This window comes from Mchenga conophoros, linkage group LG11 (genome assembly GCF_057382185.1).
Source record: "Mchenga conophoros isolate Kocher_MC1m ecotype Shallow Benthic linkage group LG11, M_conophoros_male_GT1.1, whole genome shotgun sequence".
Lineage (NCBI taxonomy): Eukaryota > Metazoa > Chordata > Actinopteri > Cichliformes > Cichlidae > Mchenga > Mchenga conophoros.
The window spans coordinates 19,317,442-19,345,108 of NC_140536.1; the positions used below are offsets into that span (position 1 = coordinate 19,317,442).

Here is a 27,667-nt window from a genome sequence, read left to right on the forward strand (position 1 = left end):
AAATTTTAATTCTATTGAATCTATTTAGCTTGAATCAATTATGTAGAACACGAGCAAAGAAAAAAAGAGTGCATTTTTTAAAGTAGCTCTATTTTCTGTTGTCTACATCGTAGAGAGTAACTTTAATGCCGCACCTAAAAAGGGAAATGAGTACAGTCAAAGGTTAAAGTGGATTCATCAGGTGGAGGAACCCTTAAATTGGTTGTAGTGGCTCAGTGTGGAGAAAAGACTCAAAGCTCACAATAGTTTTGATTGTGAGCTTTAGTAGATTTTCTTAGTGTACAGACTGTGATCAGCTGATCCGCTGCTCCTGCTCTGAGGTTTACTGCTTGTTACAGGGCAGCCTTTTGTGGCTGGATTTACAATGAGGCAGACCAAGACAAGTATAGTGGAACAAGGGGTATTTCTTTATCAGACAGCTCTCCTCACCAAACAGTCCACCCATCTAATGGCAACTAGCAGCCTTAAGTACTTTCAGCTGTTGCAGGCTAAACCATTATTCTATTAACAGGTGAGTTCTCAAACCCAACCTTCCACCACATTATACAATAAATCAACTCAAATAAATAAATATCTAAATACATTTTTCATTTTCATATGAATACATATTTTACACTTTATCCTTACACCAAACCCATTATTATAAAAACGCCACACTCTCTTAACCCATGGCCTCTCCCGGAACCTTTAAATGGTGTCTGGACCCCCAAGGAAACATTTGCCCAAACACCCTGAACAGGACACAAGAAAGAAAGGTGAGTAATTGTGTCTTACAGTTGCTTCTTTGCACCACCTTTATTTCTAGATTTTCACACACACTTGCATTAGTTATCCTTACTGGTAAACCTTATTTGCTCTCAATCACAACCTTTCCTTTTCACAGACAACCACCACATTTCTTGATGAGGAGCAGCTGTCCAGGACCTGGAACAAAGGCTACCAACTGATTTTAAAATACACAATAAATATTCAATGAATAATTAAACTTTGTATGCAAATGTTCTTCCTCTGCAAATCTATGCTTAAAGTACGATGCTAAATAAAGTGCTAGATAAGGTGCTGCTAAAATGCTGAAAATAACAATGAAATAACTTCTTAACGTACAAATTACAACAACAAAGAAAACAAAGAATCTGTACAAAAAATACTATTCCCTTAAAAGTAAATACTGCCTGGAGAGGAAGCTGCCTTTCCGGAGGGTTGTGCTCTCAAAGTGCTTGTTGTTTTGCAACAGTTTTGTGTATTTACAGCCATTTTGTGTCTACTTATGGTTATTTAATGTCTCTCTGTTGTTCTTGTAAGACTCTTTTGAGCCCTTTGTAATGTTGTGATTTTTAGGAGTCTCTGTAGTAGTTGACTGTGTATTGGCAGCTGTTTTATGCCTCTCAGTGATCTTTTTGATCCACTTTGGTGTTTTACATATCTATATTCCCATATTATCTCTTTGTCTCTGACTTATTTGTAGTTGCTTTTTAAAAAAAAATCTATTTATGAGGTTTATATTAGCATTTTTTTACTGATGGCATTCTTAATTATTTGGCTCTTTGTTTTTGAGTATTTGTCTGGGTTTTTTGTTTTGGTTTTTTTACTCCACTTTATTGTTGTTAGGAATCTCTGTAGTGGCTTGGTGCCTTTTTTTGTCAGTTTTATTTTCTCGTTACTGGTTGGTAATCTCAAGTTATTTTATTTACTTTCTTATAACTGCTGCTCTGCTATTGTTTCGTGAAGTAATTATAATTGTTGTAGTTAAAAGTTGGAAGTAGCAGCAGCTTTTCAGCACTTCTTTTTGACAGCAGATGCACGTGGTCCTCTGTTTACATTCTGCAGAAGGAGCACGCGGCTGCAGCTGCTCGCCTTCTCATTGGCTCTACGTCATGGAGCTCCCTCCCACAGGCGGGACTCGGATGCGGAAGGAGTTTCGATGCCGCGTAAAAAAGCGAAAATAACTCCACGGATTGAAATAATTACCACCAATATCTATTGCTAGTATACTCAAGGGTGTCTACGGAATCGTTAAAGTTTAACCGCAATGTACAGAAAGTGGTGTTTACTGCATAATTCATACTTCAGCTCGGTGTCCCTTAGAAATGAACGGAGGCTCCAGACAAACTGGAAGCACAGCCGGTTTACCTCCGTCCTGAGCCTGTCAATAAGCTGTTTTATCGCGGTCGAAGTTATAACAACCCGATTAGAACCGTCCAGTTTAGCCGGTTTGTACAAATCTCAATTCGTATTTAAACGTTTAGCGCGTTTCTGTGAAACCGGGAACGCGCATGCGCACTGGCAGGAGGCAGGCAGATGCGGATATAAGGATTGGCGCCGGCGCCACAGCTGATGTACTCATTCATTCTTCACTAAGGAGGTAAGAGCACCGACTCGGAGACTTCAGCTATATGAATATTTATAGTTTAATATTTTATGCCTCGAAGCTGCTTAACCTTTCCTGCGGTTTTCATTTTAGGTTTCGTATTTAAGTCGTCGTTATTGGCGCAAAAAGGATTCAAATGTGGACTAAAGCGGGGACTGCTTTCTTGTGTTCTTGTTTACTTGTTTTTTAACTGCCCGGGCATTGTTTCCACCTCTGATGTAGTCTGTTCTACTTTAGTTGGCTCTTGCATGTCGTGCCAGATGTGTATTTAGAGAGAATTTGGCCTTTTGGTGGAGATTCTGTTAAAATACTGAGGCGTGTAGCTTTAAAACTTTGTACAAAATTACGTCCTCACGTTGTCTTTGTCATTTGTGCACGTTTCCTTAAACCAAGCATTTATCAATGCGTTTGCATGCAAAAGCTGTAAATGCCCAGTTTAAGTACACATCGGGGTTAGCTGGTTATTGTTGACCTAGTTAGGAGTTACCGAGCTAAGTTTGCTAATTACAGTAGCTCCCCTCTGTATCTTTGGCCTGAGGTCGGTCTCAGTTTCTCTTACTTTGTAGCGCTTAAAAATCCTCTTGTTGACAAATGTGCTTCATAAGGGTTTGTTTTAGGTGCCCAGGTGGCTTTAAATTATATATCGTTTATGTTAAGCGGTCTTTTTGGCTATTTTAACCCGGCAGGCTTGGAGCAGTTTCGGGGAGGTAGGGCTCAAATCCTCCCGCTTCTACGCTGCGGAAATTGGCGCGTCTTTGAGTTTCAACCCCGAATTAAAGTTAGTATTTTGTCGATTTCACTCATTCTAAATACACCAAAGATGTTTGGAGATGTATATTGTGACGCTGAAAGTGGTAAATTTGATATGAATTGCGGGATTTCTCCGCTTTTTTTGTTCAAAATCGAGGGAAAAACCAGCCCCCCTCTTTTCTGGCTGCAGATACCACACTAGCTTACAGGTCCTGCCTGGCTGCTTTGGCTCTGTATTTATCACGTTTTTAATCAGTTTTACCTTTTTACTCTGAAATGAGACACTTGGTAGTCCTTATATGCAGTCTGTCGGCATTGTTAATTCCCCGTTCTCGGTTTTTATCGAATCTCCGTGGCTCCTAAAATGGTGGCCACAAGCTAACACTGCATATGTTATTATAAGCTAACCATCACTTGTAAGCAGGTTAGAAGTAATCCTACAAAGGGATGTCTTATTATATCTGAGGTTGTTGAGCGTATTAGGATCCAGCTGTGGATCATTCACTTTTAAACGGTTTTTTTGGTTGTATATGATCCTATAGCATTAAACCAGATGCCTAGTTGCATTGGGGAGGCATTTTCTTCAGAAAGGGCCCACTTAACTCTTGGAAACTTCCACGAGAATTTGAATTATTTTTCCCAAGTGTTTTTTATTTATTTATATTTTTTCATTTTTTTTAATATCTCTGTTCACAGTGTTAATATTGAATTTAATGTAATCTCTCCTTTTCTTCTTTACAGCGGAGCCATACAATACAGTCAGCACCATGTCCAGGCGCAGGTGAGCACCTCTTGGTGATTGTTCTGAAACTGGGGGCCCGGAGGTGAAGTGGAGCCACTACCCTACAGCAAAGCTATAGGAGCTCCTCAGAGATCAAACTCCAGATGTTTATACATCAGGAGACTTTAATGACACCATTGTTCAAATTAAGCAGAGATGAGTGACTGGAGGTGAAAACTAATAGATGTTTGTACAGTTAGATTGGATCACATTGTCTGTTCACTGTTGCTTTTAGTGTTTTGATTGCTGAAAGGCATAGTCTGTTGTAAATGTGATTAGGTTTTAGAGCCTACAGTGATGTCATACATTTTTGTACTTGTCACCAGTTCACAATCACATGTAGTAAGATAAGATGGCCAGTCGCTCAAATGTAAAAGCTTTAAATCCATCAAGCTGTAATCACCCCTTTCTTTAAATGGGCGAAACTCCTAATACAGTTGCCTTGCTGATTGCTTTTGTCACTGTGGCCCAGTCATTATTTCCATCAATACTGGTGTTTAAGTTGATCACCAATATTTATTTTTTTAAAAGTTGGCTCTAATTGCAGATTAATTCGATTAATATTTCAGTGAGCAAGAGGCAGATTCTTATTTGACCATTCTTATTTAATTTTAATTTCAGTGATCGCATCACTCTTCAAGCCAGAGATCCAAATAGCACCATCACGCTGAGGAAAAGAAAGACTGAGGTTTGTTTCTGTTACTAGCTGCAATCCTGTGTTTCAGTTTATCAGTGTTTGTCTCAGCTTTGTCCTGTTTTTAGCTCAAAGACACATGTTTCTGTCTTTTCTTGTTTAGTGTTCTAAGAAGAAACTACAACCCGCTGCCAAGAAACAAAGCTATGAAATACAAGTTAGTACTGCCCAAATGATATTGATGCTTAATGACTGTGTTTGTTACTGATAAGAGCTCAGCCGTGTGTGTGTGTGTGTGTGTGTGTGTGTGTGTGTGTGTGTGTGTGTGTGCGCCTGCCCAACTTTTTTTTTTTTTTTTTTTAAATAAGGAAATTAATTTAATTTCCACCATTTACTACATAGTAAAGCTTTATAGTAAATGGTCTCTGTATTTATAGATAGAATGGGTGCCTGTAGTCGAAAATGGGCTTTGTTTGCATTGGTTCCTTTTTATTTAATTAAAATATTTTATTTAACTATTTTCTCTCATGACTTGATACATGGTCCTAAGTGACTTATTTCTAGCAGATTTGTATCTGGATAAGATCATATTATAGGAGTAGGTGAAAAGGTTTCAGTAGTAAATTTCTAGTCGTAGCCATGCACTACCTTTTATTCAACAGCAGGTGTCGCTGTTTAGCATGATATGAAACTGAACTTCACAGTGGTGGTGTAACGTAGAGTCCTGCTGTAGATGAGATGACACTTGGTATGTAGGCAGTGTCAAAAATGACAGAAATGCAGCCACCGATTCCACAGAAAATCATACATTTTGCAAATTTAACATTGTGACTAGGTGAAGTCACAATGTTGAGTAACTTTGATTTGTTCAGAGCAATGGGATGTGCCAGATTAATCCCTTTTAGTATGTTAATACATCTGCTTGACCAACAGTCAGGTCTGGGAGTTTCCGTCTCCTCTTTTAAATTCAAGTTTTATTCTTTCTTTCCAGAAGTGTTGGTCAGAGGATGGAGCGTCTCCATGCATTCTCATAGAAACTCCCCACAAAGAGCTAAAACCAGCAAACCCGTCCAACTTCAAACAATACACATTCAAGAACCTCTTCATCAAGGCTTCGCCCATTCCTCATCTCAGGTAAGTGTAGCTTTTACACCTCAATAGGGAGGTCGTAGCGCAACACTTAATACTCCACAGCGCTATTGTTGTTGGAGATGTTGCTCCACCCCACCTGGTATTTAGGGTTCAAGGCCCTCAATTACAGTCAAAGTCACTTTGCAAGTAAAAATCAAGTTTCAGATGTATCCTGTTACTTGCTTTGTCTGCAGAACTCGTTAATTCACCTCTCGGATTTTGTCCAGTCTGTAGTCAGTTGTTAGCATCACTGTTGCATGTACTTATTGACCAGCATAAATGGTTAAAACTTGCCGTTTCTCTTCCAGTTGGGCTAGTTCGGACGATGTGTGGATCAAAATGCTTAACAAGGAGCTGAAGTACGTTCATGACAAGAGCTACCTGGAGCGGCATCCTAAACTGCAGCCCAAGATGAGGGCAATTCTCCTGGACTGGCTGCTTGAGGTGAGCGTGAAAATCTTTAATGTGCAGACATTCGACTGTTCTGGTTTTGGACAAAGACTCAGCCTTTATGTCCGATTGCCTCGGCAGGTGAGTGAGGTGTACAGCCTTCACAGACAGACAGCGTACCTTGCCCAGGACTACTTTGACCGCTTCATGCTCACTCAGGAGAATATCAACAAAGACTACCTGCAACTCATCGGCATCACGGCGCTCTTCATAGCCTCCAAGATAGAGGTGAGTGTCTTAATTCTTATAGAGTCAGATATTTCTGATAGTCAAACCTCTGTTTGTGCTGATGACGTTTAATCTCAATAACCAACTTTGCCCCTTCTTTCTCATCAGGAAATCTACCCTCCTAAAACCTACGAGTTTGCCTATGTCACAGACGGTGCCTGCGACCAGTGGGACATCCAGCGCACAGAGCTTCACATATTAAAGGTACGCAAACTCATCTACTTCACTTTCTAATCTAATCTTGTAATATTGAGTGGTAGCAATCAAAGTTTCTGTGTTGACCTCCGTGTTGCTGTCCCATAGGCGTTAGACTGGAACCTTTGTCCTGAGACCCCCATCTCCTGGTTGAAGCTATACACTCAGGTTGAAGCCCAGAAAAATGGAGTGAACTTCCTGGAGCCGCAGTTCTCCCAGGAAACCTACATCCAGATCACACAGGTACTTTCAACGGCTGCTACATTTATTTAAATCCTCTTTTTCTGTTTATCCTTGTTTATTCATCTGTTTGAATTTAAAAAAAAAAATAAAAATGATGCAAACACTTTCTGATTCAGTATTATACTGATCTTTGACCTGCATGTTGCAGCTGTTGGACTTGTGTATGATGGACATCACCGCGCTCGACTATAACTACAGCGTTCTTGCCGCAGCTGCCTTCTGCCACTTTTCCACCTTTGACGTTGTTCATAAAGTCTCAGGTGAGTTTCCCCATTCACATCATCAGATTTAATTTCTATTTTTTTATTTTTTTTATTTTTTATTTTTTGGCTCTATTTGTTGGTGGGATTCTCTGTTTTATAACTTCACTCACAATCGTTAACTTGTTTTTGTCTCAGGTCTCACATGGGATAGTGTGTCTCAGTGTTATCAGTGGATGACTCCCTTCATGGAAACACTGCGATCTGAACCCAAACCTCAGCTCAAGAACTTCCCAAAAGTCAGAGCAGATGACAGACACAATATCCAGACACACGTGGCCTATCTGAACCTACTGGTAAGAAAAAGTAGACAGAAAACTCAGAATCTGAAATGCAAGATTAGTATCACTGTAAAGTAATACACAATTTTGAATGTTTTTAAAAGGGTTAGAAAGTGTAGTTAAATATCTATATAGACGCCTCCTTGCAAGAGCTTAGAGCAATGCATGCCTATATATAAGTCTATATAATTGAAAGAGTTGTTAATTCTTTGGCTTAAATTTCACATATTTGTACAGAACCGGTGGAGGACTCGAGCCCAAAAAGGGAAAGAGAGAATATAACTGAGGCCACTTAAATTGTTTTACCACAGTGTAACACTTATTGTTATTGTCGCTGGAAAAGTAAGGCACCAATATCAGGCTTTTACCTGGTAAAAATGGTACTCGGGTTTTTAAAAACTTGCCTGATCATTCAGGGTCTACTTGGTATAAACTGGCAAATTTGATCATTAGGGAAACTGCTTAATCCGGCTACATGTGTTCATCCATCAATGACATGAAAGCTTTGAAATTTGATTTTATGACTGACTGGACAGTAGGGCTTAATTAATCGGACAGTAGGGCTTAATTAATTAATTAATCGTTAGAAAATCACGATCTCAATTCATACTTATGTGCGATCTCATTTCCAAATGACAACTGTTTAAAAAAAAAAAAAAAAAAAAAAAAAAGACTATTGTACCGCATTTTGATCCGGGACATAATCTGCATGAAAACAAGCGCTCACTCTTCCTACTCAACAAATGAGTATACCATGTGATACAGAAGCCAGCTGGCTGCTAAAATTGGCAGGGGGAAAAAAACAACGGAGAGCACGGAGAGATGAGGAGAAAGTGACAGAAGAAAATCCGTCCCAGTCAACCACCCAACCATCAATAACGGGAACCTTATACAGCGCTTCCCCATACCTGTCGAACTCCTGCAGGCACAAAGAAATTACGGAGGCTATCACTTATCGCCTGGCTAAAGATATGGCTCCCATCAACACTGTGCAAAACGAGGGATTTAGGAAAACGATCGCCCTAGACAAACGCTACACAGTGCCGTCCCGCAACTATTTTTCTATTGTCGCACTACCTGCTCTATACACGCAGTATCGAGCAACGGTGGAGACGGAATTGCAAGCAGTACAACATTTTGCGGCAACGACAAAATGTGAGACATTTATTGTTTTTATGTTCGGTCTCAACTGTTACGAAGTTGATGTGCAATAAATATTTATATTGGAAAAGAAAATCGTGAGAGAATCGTGATCTCAATTCTAAGCAAAAAAAAAATCATGATTCTCATTTTATGCAAAATTGTGCAGCCCTACTGGACAGATTTTTGTCCTTTTTTTGGTTAACCTCCTAAGACCCGAACTCTTCCACGGCATGCATTTTAAATTTCTCTTTGATATTTGGTCACATTGGGGCCCGATCAATGTAAAAACAAAGAATTACCAGATTTTTTTTTTTTTTTTTTTTTTTTTTTTTAAAACCTGATTTTTGTTTATAAGAAAAATAAGAGCCACATCTGAGGATATTCGTTTAAAATTTTGATAGAACAGTAGCAGTATAATGTCCTCGTAAGTGGATATTGGGCCCTTGAAGAGCAAAAATTGAGTATTTTGGTCTAAATAACCCAAAATGTGATGTCCACATATGTGGACGCCAGGTCCTAGGAGCTTAAAGTATATGATAAAGTGATTTTAATTACTAACATGGAACTGTTTCTTCCTGCAGAGAATGGCTCAGGAGTGTATGATCTCTGAGAGTAACGCCGGTCAGCTATCGCCTGTTGCCGCGGGACCAATTCTGACACCACCCAGCAGCACAGAGAAGCCACCCAATCCCTGACCAGGACAAAACCAGAGAGACGTGCTACCTCTCCTTAGTCCGATAGGAGCCACTTGCTGAATGATGCACAATTTTGGGCAAACTGACCTCATGTAGCTTGTGTGTGTGCGTGTGTTGTTGGGTCTGTTTGTGTGTTGTGTGGTGTGTTTTTTTTTTTTTTTTTTTTTTTTTTTTTTTTTTTTTAAAACACTAAGATCAGACTTTTAGTAGCCATGGTGATGAATTGACAATGTTCAGCTGTAAAATATTGGGATTTGTCCCTGTTGACAATCCTGCCAACAGTATTGTGGTTAAAGGTGACGAAGGCTAAGATCAGCGTGTTCACGTTTCCATTCAGGTCTGACTCCTTTGATATGGTCAGAGAATGCAGCTCACAGGCTACCTAACTTTAAGTTGTTTTTTTTTTTTGTTTTCTTTTTAATATATTTAATACATATACAATTAGCAAATGTTGGTCTGAATCAGCAGCAGCTACTTCAAAACTGATTTTAGCTTGACCAAGCCCACAGATGTGCAGCAGCTGTTGTGGCTTTTCTTTTTCCTTAGACTGGTTTTGGTCTGAAAAAGAGCCAATCATTTCATATCTGGGAGTTTCACTGGTGCTATTCTAAGTGATGCCTGCTTTTGAATGGTGCTTCAGGCCATCTTCTCAGGAAGATGGACAGACTCATTTCCTGTGGTGTGTGTGTGTGTGTGTGTATTATTTTTATTTTGTTAAATCTTAATTACATTGAAAGGAACCTTTGCTCTGAAGAGCTGGATTTTGAAGTTTAGTGTGATTAATGTCCCCATTTCATTTTGAATCTCAATGTGCAGACCTGCTGTAAATTGGCAAGGTGGCAAACTGCTTGATAATGAACTACACAATGAGTTTCATAGCTTCGTGGGTCAAAGGAACAATCTCCTGATTTGCTCACACCTAAGTGTTTTCATGCTCGTGACCTGTTGGTGGCTTCCCCCCCCTCCCCATATTATATAAACTGTTGCAGCCTTGTTGCAGACTCTTGTTACATTCCTGTGAAACTTGATGATTGTGCAAATTTTTATTTTTTTTTTAATTTTAAGTGCTTGTATTTATTGAGCCTTAATATGTAATAGAAAAAAATGTTAATATGTAAATTCTTTCAGTGATTGAGCTCAGTTTGATCACAGCCAAAGGCAAAAGCTATTTATGATTTTTGCTGACGCCTGTTGAATTACAGTTCTTTATAATATGTTGTACACTAGCCTGTCATTAGTGCCTTTTTATGAAAATATTAACTGTATTGATACATACTTTAGGCTGAAGCAAGCCCAAAGGCGTAGATCGAGTAAACCTGTGACTGGAAATCTCTGCAGTGAACCTTCCACCATGTAAACTGTACATAGAAGTCAAAACGATGAATGTTTAAAACATAAAGCAACTCTGAAATTTTTTTTTTTTCTCCCTTCTTTATTGGAATGTTTTAAATAAAAGAGAGATGTGACGAAGCGAGTCTGTTTAGTTTACCGATGAAAGTTACCAAGACTTTGTTGGGAGGGCATTATTTATTTTTGCATGTACTGTGTTCATTTACATGCAACCTCACGCTAAAAACATTACTGCTAATAGGCCAGAGGGAGGTTCGGTTAGGTGCTATGCTTTCTACATTGTGTCTGGGTTTCATATTTATGTTTTAGATCATCTTGAATAATAACTCAGAAGGAAAAATATACATTGTGCATAACCTTATGTTCATTGTGGCTTCTATTCTACACAGGGTTGTTGCTTTGAGAAACAAAACCCATCCATGTGACTAATATATTTTAAATTTGGCATACCATATTGGAATATCTTCATTAAAATTGTGATAACCCTGGAAAAAGTAGAACAAAAAAATAACAATGTGGGTTTAAAATATTCAATTTCACAAATACTCTATCCATTGATGTTCCTTTATAATGAATATATATGCATGCACACTGGAAAGCTGTCTATATATTTACATGTTCAGAAGGCTGTTGTAGTCAGCTACAACTAAACTAAAAGTAAGTTTGAAATGATATTCCAGTTTACTGAAATACTATTAAAATGATCATATACTTAAGACAAAAATGAAATGAATTTATACAGGGAAGATATGAAAAGTATTTGGGAGCATTTTAATTTATCAGAGTCACTAACTCATTTGGTTGCAAAGCCATTATAGGTTAGTGCCTTAGTTTGCAGTCTTAAGTGGTCTTGAGTCATTACAGTGTGAGATTTTTTCCTCTTTCAGTCCTAAAGGGGTGAGAACACTATATTCATATGCAGCAGCTTGTGTTATTAGAGGCCAGCTGGGCTGTTTGTGGGCTTTTAGCTTTTAACCATCTTTACAACATCTTTGTTAAGAATGATTGTGATTCAGGGGTGAAAGCTAAAAAAAAGCTGTGAAACACTTCTAAGGTTTCACAAACCTAACAGGGAATGTGAGGCTCTGACTGGGACATCCAACACCTTTCATGGGTGGTACAAACAACAGAGAATCATCTGCTCAGTACTGTTATATCCTTATGGTAAAATACCTTTAGGACCAATTACTCATGCAGCTTTTGTTTTTGTCTTTTCCATCTACTGAAATGCTACAGTGAGCCATCTTTGCCTCAAATAAGCATTTCTTTGAATGAAGTATAATTCTAATGTAAAGTGCAATAAAACTGCTCTGTTAGTTTTCACACTTAAGTGATGCAGGAGCGTTTGTGGTAGGCAGCGGGTGTCAGTTCAGCGTGATGTTTGTTCACAAAGCAACCTGAGAGAAAATAAAGTCTTACTTCATAGCACTCAAGTGCTAATAAGAGAGAGACAAAGAGAAGTGTTGAGTATCTATACTTAAGGATTTCATGAGTCATAAAATAAACCTGAAAACATATTGACAAGCCTCACACATATAACCTGTGACTTCCTGAGTGATTACTCATAAATAGAGCTAAAACAATTAAGTCAAAGGAAATCAACTTTTAATTATTTAGTTAAACAGCTTTATCAAACACTTACATTAGCATGTGCATATTGTCATCTTTTTCTCCTCGTCATCTGCTTCCTGCATTACTACTACATCTCCACCCTCATTTTTACCTCATCCTATTCCACCTCACCGTAGGCCTCATCTCCTGCATCAAAGTCAGAGCTCTAACACAAGATGTGCATAAATGGCTAAACAGCAGCAACAGCTGGTTATAAGCTAACATCCCAGCTAATGTAAGGCTCAAGTGTCAGATAAACAATTTGATTACATTCTCACATCATATAGTAATTTATTCATACGATGTCCAACAATATTAGATCCACATCTAAGAAAGTTTCACTAACAGTGGTAAAAACAGCATTTTTACCAACAGAAAAGCTCAGGATATCCTCAAAATCTTCCTCATTATAGCTTTTATCAGACAGAAGTGAACTTCACTGGCTCATCGACTCCTATCGGACTCCTTTCTCAAAGTTTTACAGCCTCCTCCAGAGCAAATACACATGTACACACACTGGCAGCTGAGGTAAACGGCAGACTGATAACCTACACTCACCACTCACTGCATGTGAACAGTGGCCAGAATTTGAGGTGGTCATCAAAATATATGTTTAACTGACACAAATACATTTTATAATCCTGATTTATTGCTAATTGTTATTGTTAAAATACAGTATATGCAAAAATGATTTTTATATACAAAAAGTAGAAATGCTGTTGTGGGTGTAGTCTAAATTTAATGTTTTTGATCTCTCGACTGACTAAAATGTTTGTCCTACAGTAATTAGGTTCATAAACTTGAATTGAAAGGGGTACTAAATTCACTAACATTGAGCAGTGAGATTTTACACGCTGTAACTTTAACTAACCTAAAGCCTGCAGTGTGGGCCTTTTACACATACACTGACATCTGTTACATTCATGTCCTTCCTGATTGTTTTCGGATGATAGCAGCCCAGGTAAACCCGTTATAGATGGCTTACCAGAGCCAATAAGGTGAACAACTAGTGCGGAGAAAGCCATAGCATCTTGTGGAGCCTTTGGTGGATTAACCTAATTTGGAAACGTTACCCGTCTTTAATCAATCCTAAAGACGTCAGAACTACAGCCATGGTTTTAGTTGCCTAAACATGTTCTTACAGTTGACCCCTAGGATTTTTTTCCCAACCCTTGCTCTCCCACTTGAATGTTGAAAGTAAGTTGTGCCAAAACCCCTGTGATGTTTAAATGTTTAAGCTAAACTGGACATCATGTTAAACCTAAACTAATCTAACCTAACAACCTCATTGTCTTCATCCTAGAATCTAGTGATCCTGGTGTTAGGAGTACACACGAACCCCTGTGCTGATGTGTGTGTTAGACATAGACTATAGTGGCAGACAGGGGCCCCTCATGTGTGTGCACCTCCCCTAGAGTGAGTGCATTGTGTGGGCCTGGGAAAGCGTGGTTTTAACCTCCTCACACACAAACTGACCCCAACACACACACAGTGCTCAGCTTAACTTAAACATGAGAGAAAATGATGAATTCTATTGCCACCATCACCCAAAAAGAAGGAAATTCACAGATACTGAGGTAAAACAAACTTAAACTCAACTGAAAGACAGAACGATCCTAAAGAGTTGCGTCAGCGGCAAGAGTCGAAGGCTGACAAAGGAGGAAAGAAATGAGAGAAAAACACAAATGCATGGTCAGTTTTGTTGTTTTTCTAAAATTAAGGAAATTATTGATTAAGACCAAACATATAAATGTATTCATACCTGGATAAGTTATAAAGATAGGCGTCTGACATGATGGGTTAGAGGTGTTTCTCTATAAAGGAAAGTACTTGTAGATTAGCCAAAAATAAGCTTGTGTTTCCTAAATCATAAACTGAAGTTTATGATTTTGTAACGTTATGTCGACTTAAATTGTTGGATGAGGAGGAAGCAGACTGAGAACCTCTTGTTATAGAGGTCCAAGGCAATGCATGCTTCTGCACCACACAGTGTGTGTGAGACAGCTCTTATAGATACCTAACATAGATACTTACTCTCTAACCCTGACATTTGTTATTTTTCTCAATCTTGCAATTATTTCTCAATTTGTTGAAAGTGATCAGTTAAAAGATCCCGTTAAAAGATAATTCATTCTTAAGATATAATAAATCCAAATGTATGGTTGCACGAGGAAACAATGAGCACCTCCAGACAAAACATGAGGTCTCAAGATGTCTAAAATATCTTCACTCTCATTGGTTCACAGAGCAGCAGCTGCATCAGAGCACGATAACCTCTTTCCATTGTTTGTAACAATGCATATGCTTCATGTCACTCAATATCGGCTCTATATGTGTGTCAGACGGGGGCATTAGAGGGAGGGGGAAGGTTCTGAGGCTTTTCCCCCCCTAAAAATTATGACAGTTTTGAAAGATTTTTAAATACATGCATTTAAAACACAAAAATAAAGAATCGTGAAGTCTCATCTCAGCAGGAAGACCAGTGGTTTGGTTATTGTAAAGGAACCAAAGCCGAGTGCTGTTACGTCATGGAGTGAACAAAAATTCAAGCTTAGCTGAGAGAATTCCCTCTGAAAACTGACAAACTGATAAAAAAAAACCCCTCTGAAAATGGAAAAACTACAGATCTGATGTGGTGATGCAAATTGGGGCGATCGTGGCTCAAGAGTTGGCAGTTCGTCTTATAATCGGAAGGTTGCCGGTTCGAGCTCCAGCTCTGACAGTCTCGGTCGGTGCAAGTTTCCTTGGGCAAGACACTTCACCTGTTGCCTACTGGTGGTGGTCAGAGGGCCCAGTGGCAGCCTCACCTCTGTCAGTGCGCCCCATGGTGGCTGTGGCTATAATGTAGCTTGCCATCACCAGTGTGTGGATGATTGAATGTAGTGTAAAGCGCTTTGGAGTCCATAGGGACTAAGTAAAGGTCTATACAAATACAGGCCATTTACCATTAAAGAAAGCTGGATTTTGCAGGATCATTTGTGGTGGAAAGGTTTTCCACCTAAACGATTAGTTTAATTGTTGTGCTGATTTCATTTCAGTTTTGCTCCGTTTGCCATGCTTTTAAAGTACTTCTCATTATACAGTCAAACATGTTATTAGGTACATGTAACTAGTACTGGGTTGGAGCCATTTTTGCCTAAATTCTTCAATGCAAAGATTCAATGGGGTCCTGGAAACATTCCTCAGAGGTTTTGGTCTATACTGACATGATAGCATCAAAGAGTTGCTGGAGATTTATCAGCTGCGTGTCCACAATACAAGTCTCCCATTCCAACACATCCCTGAGGTCCATCCATTTTCTTCCACTTATCCAATTAAGGATTACGGGGAGTGGGGTGGGTGAAGTCTATCCTAGCTAGAATGCAACAAGAGGCAGGGTACACCCTGGACAGGTCACCAATCTGAAACAGGTCTAACATACTGTAGACAGACAGACAGCCATTAACACTCACATCACATCACCAGTTAACCTAACCCCACTAACTGAATGTCTTTGAAGGAAGCTGGAGTCCCCAGAGATAACCCACGCAAACACGGGAGAACATGCAAGCTCCACACAGAAAGGCCCCGGCCAGATGGCGGTAACTCTGGAGGCCATTTGAGTACAGTGAATTTATTGTCATGTTCAAGAAACCAGCTTGATGATCTGAGCTTTGTGACATGGAAGTTGCCATCAGAACATAGCTACATGTGGTCGCCTTGATCGTGGCTACTTGCTTAAATGCATTGAGTTGCTGCCATGTGATTAACTGATTAGCCGTTTGTGTTAACGGGCAGTTGAGCAGGTGTACCTAACAGAGCGAGTAGTGATGCTGTAAAATGACACAAATGCATCTTTATTCCCTGTGATTACACACATTCTCGAACAAAACCAAAATGTTTTAGTGTTCGGGCTCTCCTATCCCTGCTCTTTGCTAACAGTCTATATATAATAAATAAATGTCAATTACGGTGCTTTTGTGAATATTTAAAAACCAAAAAAACGAAAATCGAACAAAAAAAAAACAAAAACCTTGAGGTCTACTTAAACTCTTGTCTACTTTTATGCTTTCAAGGCTTCTTGCTCTTGGTAAAAGCAAGGGAAAACTGAAAAGAGCAACTTTTTAAAATGAGCATTTTAGAAATATTTTAATTTGTTTTCAAAAGATAAATCAATAAAATAAAAAAAATAAAAACAAGATGATCACACAAAAAAAGCCCTATGCAGTGTTACCTATTACCACGTGGTGGCAGCATTGCGCCATATGTGTAAATGGAAACTTACTGTGATCTCTCTTTCTATGTGTACAGTTAGGTTTTTGAGCTTTATACATTGAAAACGTAAAACACGATCTCCCACTATGTGTGTACAAAGGTCTGGTCAGCTCTTACAGGAAAACACATCGAGTCCCACTCTAAGTAACGAATGCTATGATTCATAAAACAAATCTTTGAATCGTTGTGAGCCATTTCTGAAGTACTATCATGCCAGTGCAGCAATGACAGTATATGATTTTTAATGTATGAATGTTTTTCTGTGATTAAATGGGAGTAAATGCAATAAACCACCACTTTCTAAAGCTGAATCTAGATCCAAATCTCTCAGAAAGATACATGGACAGCTTCAAGGATTTTTTTTAAATGTCCTTTTATCCTTTATACTAGCTTTCTTATTTTATTTAGTTATTTTTCAACTTGTTCTCTTACCAGAGAGAGTTGGGGGGGGGGGGGGGGGGGGGAGAGAGAGAGAGAGAGAGAGAGAGAGAGAGAGAGAGAGTAAAATCACTGAACAAAGACACCAACATATAAATCATGTTCTTGGGAAGAAAAGTTTTTCTTTTTAATTAAAAGTCACATACAAAAGGAATATTCCACATTAGGTTGCTATAAAACGTTCATTTGTACATCTTATTATACAGATCAGCACAGCTCTGTGGTAAATGACACTTTAAACCTTTACTCTAATAAATGCATATGAATTCAATAAAAATGTTCACGCATCTGTGTTAAACAAAATTCAACAGATGTTGCACACATACAGGTCAAAACATCTGAAGCGTCACAATAGTTTATAAAAAGACACCTGTGTTATTCTATTTGGATGCATAGCTTTAAGTACAGTTCTTACAAGGCTTTTTTAAACATTTTTTTTTAATTCATTATCCAAAAGAAGGGGGGAAACCACTGAATTGAAAACGTCTTATCTGTAGAATCTGTCTACGCAGTAAAAATCTCAGAGCCTAGCAGGCAAATATACTGGCTTTTGAATAAAAAAAAAAATTCTGACTGTATCTGGAAGAAAACCATGACTTAAGTGCAAAACCTTTAAAATATCAGGAAATGTTTATCTATGTTGCCATTTTTGCTGGCTGAGGATTGAGTTACGCCGAGTTCTGTGATTGTACTTTACTTGCTCAGACTTCCTCCACAGGTTTTCTCACTCTCTCTATTTAAAAACTACATTCATCAGGCGCTGTAATGACAATATACTTAGCCAAGAGGTAGGCTGGAAAACAACCATCAGACACGACACTGATCTGCAGCCAGAACCAATAAACATTTGGCTGCTTTAAAAGTTGAAGAAGGAAAAGCTGGTGTCCTGTTGTGCACACGAGAGAAGTCTAACCTCTCCTGTTCTGCTCCTCATTTATCAGGGAAATCATCTAAGAAATTTACCGTCAAAGGATGGCAGCAAAAAAACATCAGGTAGCTTCAAAAGGAACAGAACAAAATGCTTGTGCTCCAAATCAAACAGCCCATTTTACAGATATGGAATATGAGAAGATTATTAAGTGGCCACTAAATAAAAACAGGGAATCAGTGCTGGATTTAAGAGAGTTTAGGTCAGGTTTGCAAGAACAGAAATTCTCAGTGTTACTCACTTTGAGCAGTGCTCATTGGCTCAAGTTTGGTCACTTTGTAATGGTTATATTCAAAACAGCGCTGATTTATTAGCTGCAGAGCATTCCGTGCACACGCACTTGATTTTCTGCTACAACATGTATAAAGTTTTAATAGAAATGGTAGAAGCTCGTTCTGCATACTTATTAGTTTTTTAGATGCTGCAAATACTTTAAACTGGAAGTTTATGAGCCCCACTCTTAATTTTTCCTAACAAGTAAGCAGTTTAACAGTGGCCATGTGACATCAATAAAGTTATATACTGTTAAAAATTTTTTAAACAACACAATACAGACGTCTTGAGTCACCGTCTTTATATTTTGCTTCCAAGCATGGTGGTGCTGAGAAATACTTCTACAAAGTTTTCCAAAGGTCTTCCAGAGTTTTTCTTTGGGCACTGGCTGTTTTTTCCATTCATTTTCAGTTCAATCCTTGTACCCGACTACTTTCAGGGGAAGGCTGTTTTCTTTGTTTGGCCATATATATGAATGATTGAAGCATAAAAGGCACCAAACTCGAGGGATGAAGCAGTGTTGTGTTCATAAAACCATCAGACCTGTTTCCATTGAGACAACTAACAGACAACTTAGCAAAGAACCAGTTCTAGTTACAATTCATCTTACAGCCATCGATAAAGCATGGTGGAGGCTGTGTCATTGTTTTAGGCTTTCGATTTAGCCAGTGTAGTAGGAGTCATAGCCTGGCCTTCCTAGAGCCGGAGCTTTAACATTACTGAATAATCATTCTGACAGAAGAGCCAACGTCAAACGAATATTTGGGAATAACTGGAATGAAGAATAAAGGTGGTCTTATTGAATATTGACTTTCAAATACTGCTTATCAATTTCCAAGCAAAATATAAAGAAAAGAAGACTTTTGCACAGTACTGGAGAGAAAGACTTGCATATACTGAATATCCTGCATTTTCATAAAAGAAACAAAGTAAGTAATTTTTGCCTATTTGTTAAAAGCCATCTTCACATGTATCACAACTTTCACTTCCAGCTCACAGCAATGTCTAAGCGTGACTTAGTTTCAGTACCTCTGGCTGCCATGTTGATTTCCAAATGGATTCACAGTTGCAGTGTTTATATTTGACAGCAGTTCAGCCTTCGGAAACACTGGTCTAACAGGGTGCTCCCTGTTTTTTTTTTTTTTTTTAGAAAAAGCAAAAACATTAACAGTGCACGACCAACTGCAAGTGAAAAGAAGCTTCTGGGGAGTTTCTACATGGGGGTTACAAAAATAATGTCATCTGAAAACATACTAGCAAAGCTCATTTTACACGGTGGAGACGCTGTAGGCTGCAAAGTGTTTCACTTGGTGAACTCACAAGGCTTTTAATTGTTAACTTTCTACGTCTTACTTGAAGATGGAGAACTGACTTGCCTGCTAGTGCAACAAGAACGGCAAAGAGAAATGCACGCTGGTTACTGGAAGGTTTTTTTGAGGTCAGGTTAATCTGTGGAAACGCAGAGGGTAGAGAAGCAAAAAAGATATTTCTTAGGAAAATAAAAGTGTAGAAGAAAAGCTTGACCTTGGTAGTGCTTCTGTATGAAATTGAGTTTTTGTTTACAGCTGTGGAGCTGCACAGGAGGGTCAAAATAAAAAAATTGCCATGCCAAAGATAAAAAGATTCAAATAGTACTTTAAAATTCCCTGAAAGAAGAACTCGGAGCTGTCTTTGTTAGATTTCTACATCAAGTCCTTCTTACCAAACTGTTTCTCTAAATACAAAGCTCCCCTCATTCTGAACATTTCTGACATAATTTGATGTTATATTCCTCCAGAAAAGAGAAACTTTTAACCTTGAAAGTCTGCATTTTCCATGGAACGAAAAACAGCAACCCACAAACTGCCCTGATAATTAAATAAACAGAGTACACCGCTTCTAAAAGGAAGAAGTACAAGCAAAATAAATAAAAGCTGAGTGATGTATTCCTGTGTTAAGCTCAAAGATGAACTGGTAACCTCGGTTTTGAAGAAACACGAAGATCACATAATGAACCTCGCGCCCTGAAAGTGTCTCAGCTTTTCTGTGGCGATTAATCTACACGGGGGGAACAGAGCTGCTGCGTTCCTGCCCCACCTGAGAGAGATTTTTTGTTTCATATCAGGTAAGATGTGATAATATTCAATCCCATTTGTGCCACAAACATACCGAGAATCAATTTAGAGATAAGACACTCTTTCTTTTTTTGTTTTAGTGGTGTGTTTTGAAGAAACACCGTGGTGGAGCTTGCACTGAAATAAATGAATACACAAAAAACTCGAGAAGGTCAGTGAGAATGAAGGGAATGCCTGCCAATTGCCTTTTACTTGAATTGTCTCCATTTTTTTCCAAAGTTAAAACGTCAGAGTAATGCGATTACAGCTGTAAGTCTGCACTTACAGTTGCGATTTATGACTTTGGTGACATTTCTCAGTTTGGTTTACTCACTTTAAAGTTTCTCTGCCCAGATTTCCTGTTTGCTCCACATGACACAGTGACCACAGCATTACAGACAGTGGCTGGACCAGCGTCCTTAAGGGCTGGCAGCCAATTCATCCATCCATCCATCCATTCGCTTCCGCTTATCCTTTTCAGGGTCGCGGGGGGTGCTGGAGCCTATCCCAGCTGTCATAGGGCGAGAGGCGGGGTACACCCTGGACAGGTCGTCAGTCTGTCGCAGGGCCAACACACAGGGACAGACAACCATTCGCACTCACATTCACTCGCACATTCACACAATGGCAATTTGGATTTTCCAATTAACCTATCCCCTCAAGCTGCATGTCTTTGGACGGTGGGAGGAAGCTGGAGTACCCGGAGGGAACCCACGCAAACACGGGGAGAACATGCAAACTCCACACAGAAAGATGTTGGAAATGAACTCAGGACCTTCTTGCTGTGCGGCAACAGTGCTAACCACCGTGCCACCGTGCTGCCCTTATCACTCAATCATGAGTGATAATTCTGAGTAACCAATCAAACTCTCCAAAGCCATACAAGTGTTTTCAATCATTGGGGCAGACTGAACATCCTTCTTGTTGTTACCTTAGCTTTGTAGCGTATCTGCCTGACGCAGCCAAATGTCTTTCTGTTCTTTTTTTTAACTAAACCAGTCAATATTTAAAAAAAAAATGATACGTTACAATACAAATAATTCTTTTTCATGCGCTGGTAATAACTTCAATATCAGTGAAAGTAAAATTTAGTTTATTAGATGTTCATGATACTTAAGTAAAGAACTTTGATGTTGTCTTAAGAGCTTAAAAATAAGTGAATTGAACTGAAAGAAGCCTCTTGGAAACGAGGTGAAATGTTTCCAAAAAGTCCAGGTTTCAAGCTCTTACACAGACACGATTTATGTTGATAACCATTTGTTAAAAACTGTAAGAGTAAATACAAGTATGCAAACATATTTCTTTGGTCAGTTACTCTGATTTGTTTCTTTCCTTCTTGTACTTGCATGGCCCAACGTGTCAGGAGTTCTGAAGGATTTACAGATGGCTTTTGCACATGTCATCCCAAAAACATGGTGATTTTTTTTTATCTGGCTGTTGATAAAAGTTTCTGGTTTATGGAGTGCTAAAAAGACTCATGTGCCAACAAATTCAGAATCCGACTTTATCTATCCATTCAGATTCCTGTAAGATTGTGCAAATTTGCACATATTAAGATATAATGCCTCACTTGCATATTGAAACATTATATCCTTAATGTAAATAATAATCTGGGTAAATTTCATGTTGATCTATGAGTTTTTACCCTGTTTACCTGGACGATGCATGATATCTGTCATTTATCACCTGTTTCTACTTGTAAAACTCTCTTGAATAACTGCTGCTGCTGAGGGCTCATCCCTGTCAGACAACTCTAATAAGAATGCACAGTCCTCCCAGCTTTGCTTCTTCTGCCTCATTCATTGTTTTTCTGTTCTTAATTGCTTCTTTATGCCTCGTTATTTTTAATTAATGTGGCAAGCTCATCTTGCTTCACTAAACTCTGACATGAACCATAATCTGACATTTAATTAGCCAAAAGAACTGAAAATATCACTTGTTTGGACCAGTTTGCTTAGAGACCTTTGTAGAAACCACAAACTGTAAAGGTTTACAGCTGAAAAGGTGAAAAAAGGTAGATTTGTTCAGGCCAAAAAAATTCAAATTTGTATGTCTTTAGAACAGTGAGTATATTTATATATATTTCAACATCAGAAAATTAATATTAAAACACATATTTTAAACATATTCCCAGCCATACAAAACAATACCTGACCAGCCATCCTTGTTTTGATTTTTTTTTTAAATTTGACAAGATCACAGCACTGAGTCCCTTTCCACTGTGGCAAATGTTCTATGAGTGTGTACTTGTATTTGGGTAGCACCCCCTAATGGTGATGTGGCAGGGGGTCATGGCTGTGGCTCCTCTGTATGTACGCCATTGCATCCCTGTATGTGAGGGTCAGCTGTGGTTGGTCGTACATCTCACTGAGTGCCTGAAACTTTGGGCCCCACCGCGAGAGTCTGTCATAAACAAAACCTCCATCATCTTCCTCCTCTTCCCCGTCGTCCTGATCACCGTCACCTGTGTTGATGTTTCTATGGGACACTGCGGACCCCAGTGAACTAAGGCTTCCTGCCGACGACCCGGAGCCTTCCACGCACCAGACGTGGTAGGCGTCTGGCGGGAAAGCCTCATTGTCATTGTCTGCCTCCCAAATGATTCGCGCCACGTAGCTTCTAAAGTCCACGTGGGAGCGTGAGCCAGGCGGGGCATCAGTGTAACTGCCTACGTCGCTTGTCTCCACGTCTCTGTTTACATGAGCAGTGTAATTAGCGTAGGTTGCATCGCTGGTATAGTTGGCGTTGGCGGCATGCTGATGGTGGTGGTGATGTGGGATGCTGAGGTAGGGAGCACCTGAGCTGCACGAGGAACTGGATGGATGAACCTCTTCCTGGGAGCCCGGTGAGGATTTGATGAGCGGAGCGGTCGTGCAGGAGGATGACTGAGACAAACTGGAGCACAGTGGACGCTTCAGCTCTGTGATGTCATAACCGTTCTGGAAGGACGGAGGAAAAAAGAAGATACATGGGTACCTATTAAATCTGATGCTTAATTTTAAAAATTGTATTTTTTTACTGTAGTGCCCCTAGTGGTCAAATAATATAATTCCACATTTTGGTTTTACAACTTCAGGAAGGGGTGCTAGGCGAGTTCATACACCAAGTCTGGTCATAATACATGAAAGATGCTAAGACATGACATGACTTCGTGTCTGAAGTCATGTCATGCCATTGACCACTGTCAACTGGGTTTTTCGAATTTAACTTGGTCTGATGGTGGGTCACTTAATTACACAAATGGTTCCAGCTTTGGTGGCCCTTGAATGCTAAAAACAAATTAGATAACTTGTTTACATTATACATGCTTCCCTTAGGCAGCATCATTAGAAGACATAGCATACATTTTCACTGCTATGCAGATGACACCCAGCTCTATCTGTCCATGAAGCCAGATAACACACACCAATTAGTTAAACTGCAGGAATGTCTTAAAGACATAAAGACCTGGATGGCCGCTAACTTTCTGCTTCTTAATTCAGATCAAACTGAGGTTATTGTACTCGGCCCTGAAAATCTTAGAAATATGGTATCTAATCAGATTCTTACTCTGGATGGCATTACCTTGGCCTCCAGTAACGCTGTGAAGTCATTTTTGACCAGGACATGTCCTTCAATGCACATATTAAACAAATATGTAAGACTGCTTTCTTCCATTTGTGCAACATCTCTAAAGTTAGAAATATCCTGTCTCAGAGTGACGCTGAAAAACTAGTTCATGTATTTATTACTTCCAGGCTGGACTACTGTAATTCATTATTATCAGGATGTCCAAAAAACTCACTGAAAAGCCTTCAGCTAATCCAAAATGCTGCAGCAAGAGTCCTGACAGGGACTAGAAAGAGAGAGCATATTTCTCCTGTTTTGGCTTCCCTTCATTGGCTTCCTGTTAAATCCAGAATTGAATTCAAAATCTTGCTCCTCACATACAAGGTCTTAAATAATCAGGCCCCATCTTATCTTAATGACCTTGTAGTACCATATCACCCTATTAGAGCACTTCGCTCTCACTCTGCAGGCCTACTTGTTGTTCCTAGAGTATTTAAAAGTAGAATGGGAGGCAGAGCCTTCAGTTTTCAGGCCCCTCTTCTGTGGAACCAGCTTCCAGCTTGGATTCGGGAGACAGACACTATCTCTGCTTTTAAGATTAGGCTTAAAACTTTCCTTTTTGCTAAAGCATATAGTTAGGGCTGGACCAGGTGACCCTGAATCCTCCCTTAGTTATGCTCCAATAGACGTAGGCTGCCGGGGGATTCCCATGATGCATTGAGTTTTTCCTTTCCAGTCACCTTTCTCACTCACTATGTGTTAATAGACCTCTCTGCACTGAATCATATCTGTTATTAACCTCTGTCTCTCTTCCACAGCATGTCTTTGTCCCGTTTTTCTTCTCTCACCCCAACCGGTCGCAGCAGATGACCCCGCCCCTCCCTGAGCCTGGTTCTGCTGGAGGTTTCTTCCTGTTAAAAGGGAATTTTTCCTTCCCACTGTCGCCAAAGTGCTTGCTCATAGAGGGTCATATGATTGTCGGGTTTTTCTCTGTATCTATGAAGCACCTTGAGGCGACTGCTGTTGTGATTTGGTGCTGTATAAATAAAATTGAATTGAATAACTGTTCCCAATCAGCGTGCCAAATTTCAAAACTTACTTACAAAGAAGAAGAAGAAACACTGGTTAGTTGTGGCCTCAAACACAGGATGTTTGTAGACTATTATTTGATTACCTGAGATGCTAAAATGCATTTTTGACGGTGAGGCCTTGATTCTTAAAAAAAAATCAACTGTCATGTAAAATGCAGAACATTGTATCCATTTATTGTGTGTGTGTTTGGTTCTGTGTACCTGGTCCTGCTCTCCTCCTCCCTCTTCATTGTAGTTGAGAATGTTTTCTCGGATGTCCTCCCAGCTCTCATGCTCAGCAGGGATGTGGTAAACTCCTCGCTTCCTGAACTTATTTCGGCTGCCTTTTTGGTTCCACACTGTCACTGCCACCAGCACCGCTGAGCGCACACACACACACACACACACACACACACACACACACACACATGCACAGAGGAGGATGGTATGAATATGCATCTCTTCGTAAATGTGCTTCTGCACCACCGGGACAGACATTAGTTTCCTTCCTGTATATTTGAAGCAGTGGCTCATTAAAGCTGCTCTGTGGAGTCATTTAGCCTCAATAAATCAGTACCAAGTTCATTTAGAAACATTAGTATAATTACGGCAAACAGGTGAAAAATAAATGAGGCAGCCATTGGGAAGAGTATCAAATTCTAACAGCTTTCTACGCAGCATTTTTATTGAGACTACAAGGTCATTTGTGTTTCAAAAATCACCTAGAAGATATTTAATCTGTTCATGCGAGACGAAATGAAGGCTTCTGATGGAAAAACACAAACCATAACACAGTAGGTGTGAAGCTGAGGGAAACAACCGTTCACTGGTTAGATTAAGTTGACTTATGAACAGCTTAAGGGGCGAATGGTTATTTTGTAACATTTATTTAACTGAATTCTCTTTGCGTCACCACAGCTTGTATTTTTAATGATTAGTGCTCCCAGAAAAAACTGTTGATCTTCAAACAGTAAAGGTCTGCAGTGGAGATTCGACCTGACCGGGCTGGATGTATGCACACACTTTTTTGCCAGCTTCCATCTATCTAAATAAGTTTAATTTCTGTTGATTATGCTGCCAGTGTCACTCAGAGATGAGTCATCACATGACTCATACTGAAGTCAGATGTGAGTCATACATTTGGCAAATTTCATCTCCTCCTACCGTAAGCCTCTGGTCGTAACCTGAATCTCTCAGCCAAGACTCTGATGGTCATACCACAATCTCGGCTCATAACCAAGGCGATCTGGCTTTTTCTGTCAGGGCCCTCACTCTTTTGAATATTCTTCCCTCTTTAAAGACACTTTTTTTTGTGAGCATGCTTCTTCTGTGCCTCTAATTTAAGTTATGCTGATATTCTCCTTTATAATTGTTCTATCAACTTCTACTGCTGAATCTTTATTTTAGTTAACCAGTTTGTGGAAATTTGGATTTTCTTTATTCCCCACTTTTAATCTTCTTGTGCTGCCAGGATTCCAACAACTAATATTGTTTCATCTTTATCTCCTCTTAAAGCATGAGTGCTGTCACCCAGGTTGGCACGTGCTGAGATGTGACCCTCTGTTTTCTGAGACAGAGAACATTAACCTTTTTCTCCCTCACACAAGACTTTGTCCAGCTCACTTCAGCCTCTTATTTCTGACTGGCTTCCTCTTATAAATAGAAAGTTTGAAAAGTAGGTGGGAGGGGCTTGAGAGATTGTTACCCACCCTCCCTGAAATCATCAAGAGTCAAAAGTAGAAAAAACCCCCAGTCTATCTTAGAGCGGTCTACAAAGAACACTTGTACACATGCTGATCTCATTTACTGAAACATTAATCACAACAGAAACGAAACAATTATAGATAAATTTGCAGAGTTTCAAAATAACCACAGTTTTAATATAAACTACTAATATGCCATCATACTTTCCTGGAAACAAAACAACAACATAAATATTTCCCGTACTGTTAGTTATATTGTGTAATTCATGACAACATCAGAGTTTATTGTGTGAGGTTTGATTTAGTTCAGTAAATTATGTGTCATTCAGATGACTATAAACCAAAGAACTTTAGCAAAGTTTACCTCATCGTACTCTCTCTTAATTTCATTCTGTTAATGACTCTCTTTGCTCTTACCGAAGAAGACGAGCAGACACATGCTGATGGCCAAGATGGAGCTGGGGCTCAGAGCGGGCAGCCGGTGACCTTTGACCTGCCCCAGCTCGCAGCGTTGACCCCTGAAACCCTCCTGACATCGGCACCGGTAGCTATCGGGTGAAAGCGGCTGGCAGACACCACCGTTACGGCAGGAAGAAAGTCCACAGGGCGACGGCGCGCAACGCTGCTGACCTGAGTCGTCAGTCACGGTTACCTGACTACCAGGACACCTGGGACATGATGGAGAGCAGGACAGATGACAACGTTAGTTAGATGTGGCACTAAAATGGAAATAAATTCTTGGAAAACTTTATGCGTGACCTCATAGGAAAGACAAAAAACTTTTAAGAAACAAAACTGCTAAAAGAATGAATTAATAGCTTCCCACCAGTGGAAGCTATATAAGTGTGCTGCTTTGCGTTTGTGTGTCATTTACTTGCACTGGTGTTTCCTCCATAAGTCGACGCACCGCAGCGGGCTGCGGCAGGGCTGGCTGCTGCAGGCATTGCTAGAGCACCCTGAGGTGACACCACGTCTCTCCAGCACCGTCACCAGGTCCCGGCTCTGGCCATCCAGAGGCAGGACGTGACCATTAAATCGAACATCCCGCAGACAACCTGTTTGCCAAAAATTCCTGTTTAGCATTGCGTCCAATATGGTTTTTAAGATAAACTATTCAAAAATAATGCACTTGTGATGTTATGAGTGAAACTCAAAAGCTAAACTAACTAATTGCAATGCTTTATCTTGAAAGAACAATTAACACAAAAACTTAAGGAAAACACAATCATTGCTTCATTT

The 27,667-nt window shown here is 39.6% G+C and overlaps 2 protein-coding genes across 3 annotated transcripts in view; one reads left to right on the forward strand and one right to left on the reverse strand.

Annotated features, from left to right (window-relative positions):
• The first annotated feature begins 1,923 nt into the window (after positions 1 to 1,923).
• ccne2 (cyclin E2) lies at positions 1,924 to 10,625 on the forward strand. 2 transcript variants are annotated; one of them, XM_085291323.1, is made up of 12 exons: positions 1,924 to 2,362; positions 3,860 to 3,899; positions 4,521 to 4,587; positions 4,697 to 4,750; positions 5,525 to 5,667; positions 5,973 to 6,108; positions 6,196 to 6,342; positions 6,451 to 6,546; positions 6,646 to 6,780; positions 6,929 to 7,040; positions 7,179 to 7,336; positions 9,046 to 10,625. In XM_085291323.1, the coding sequence occupies exons 2-12, from the start codon at positions 3,886 to 3,888 to the stop codon at positions 9,157 to 9,159; spliced, it is 1,176 nt and encodes a 391-aa protein (XP_085147449.1). In that variant the 5' UTR covers positions 1,924 to 2,362; positions 3,860 to 3,885; the 3' UTR covers positions 9,160 to 10,625. The 2 variants fall into 2 exon arrangements, with proteins under 2 accessions (XP_085147449.1, XP_085147448.1); XM_085291322.1 differs by lacking the exon at positions 1,924 to 2,362 and adding an exon at positions 2,993 to 3,146.
• A 6,289-nt stretch (positions 10,626 to 16,914) lies between these two features.
• LOC146563938 (neural-cadherin) overlaps positions 16,915 to 27,667 on the reverse strand; it is a 154,900-nt gene continuing 144,147 nt past the window's right edge. Inside the window, exons 31-34 of the mRNA XM_085291324.1 lie at positions 27,303 to 27,483; positions 26,846 to 27,096; positions 24,948 to 25,105; positions 16,915 to 23,045 (exon numbers count right to left, since the gene is read on the reverse strand). Coding sequence (XP_085147450.1) covers positions 22,374 to 23,045; positions 24,948 to 25,105; positions 26,846 to 27,096; positions 27,303 to 27,483 — 1,262 coding nt within the window. The 3' untranslated portion in view covers positions 16,915 to 22,373. The remainder of the gene's footprint in view (positions 23,046 to 24,947; positions 25,106 to 26,845; positions 27,097 to 27,302; positions 27,484 to 27,667) is intronic.

Excerpts from the sequence above, each read along its gene's own strand:
- ccne2 (XM_085291323.1), top strand. Across the intron at positions 5,668-5,972 it reads TCGCCCATTCCTCATCTCAG|TTGGGCTAGTTCGGACGATG; the intron begins GTAAGTGTAGCT and ends TTTCTCTTCCAG. Across the intron at positions 7,041-7,178 it reads CGTTGTTCATAAAGTCTCAG|GTCTCACATGGGATAGTGTG; the intron begins GTGAGTTTCCCC and ends TTTTTGTCTCAG.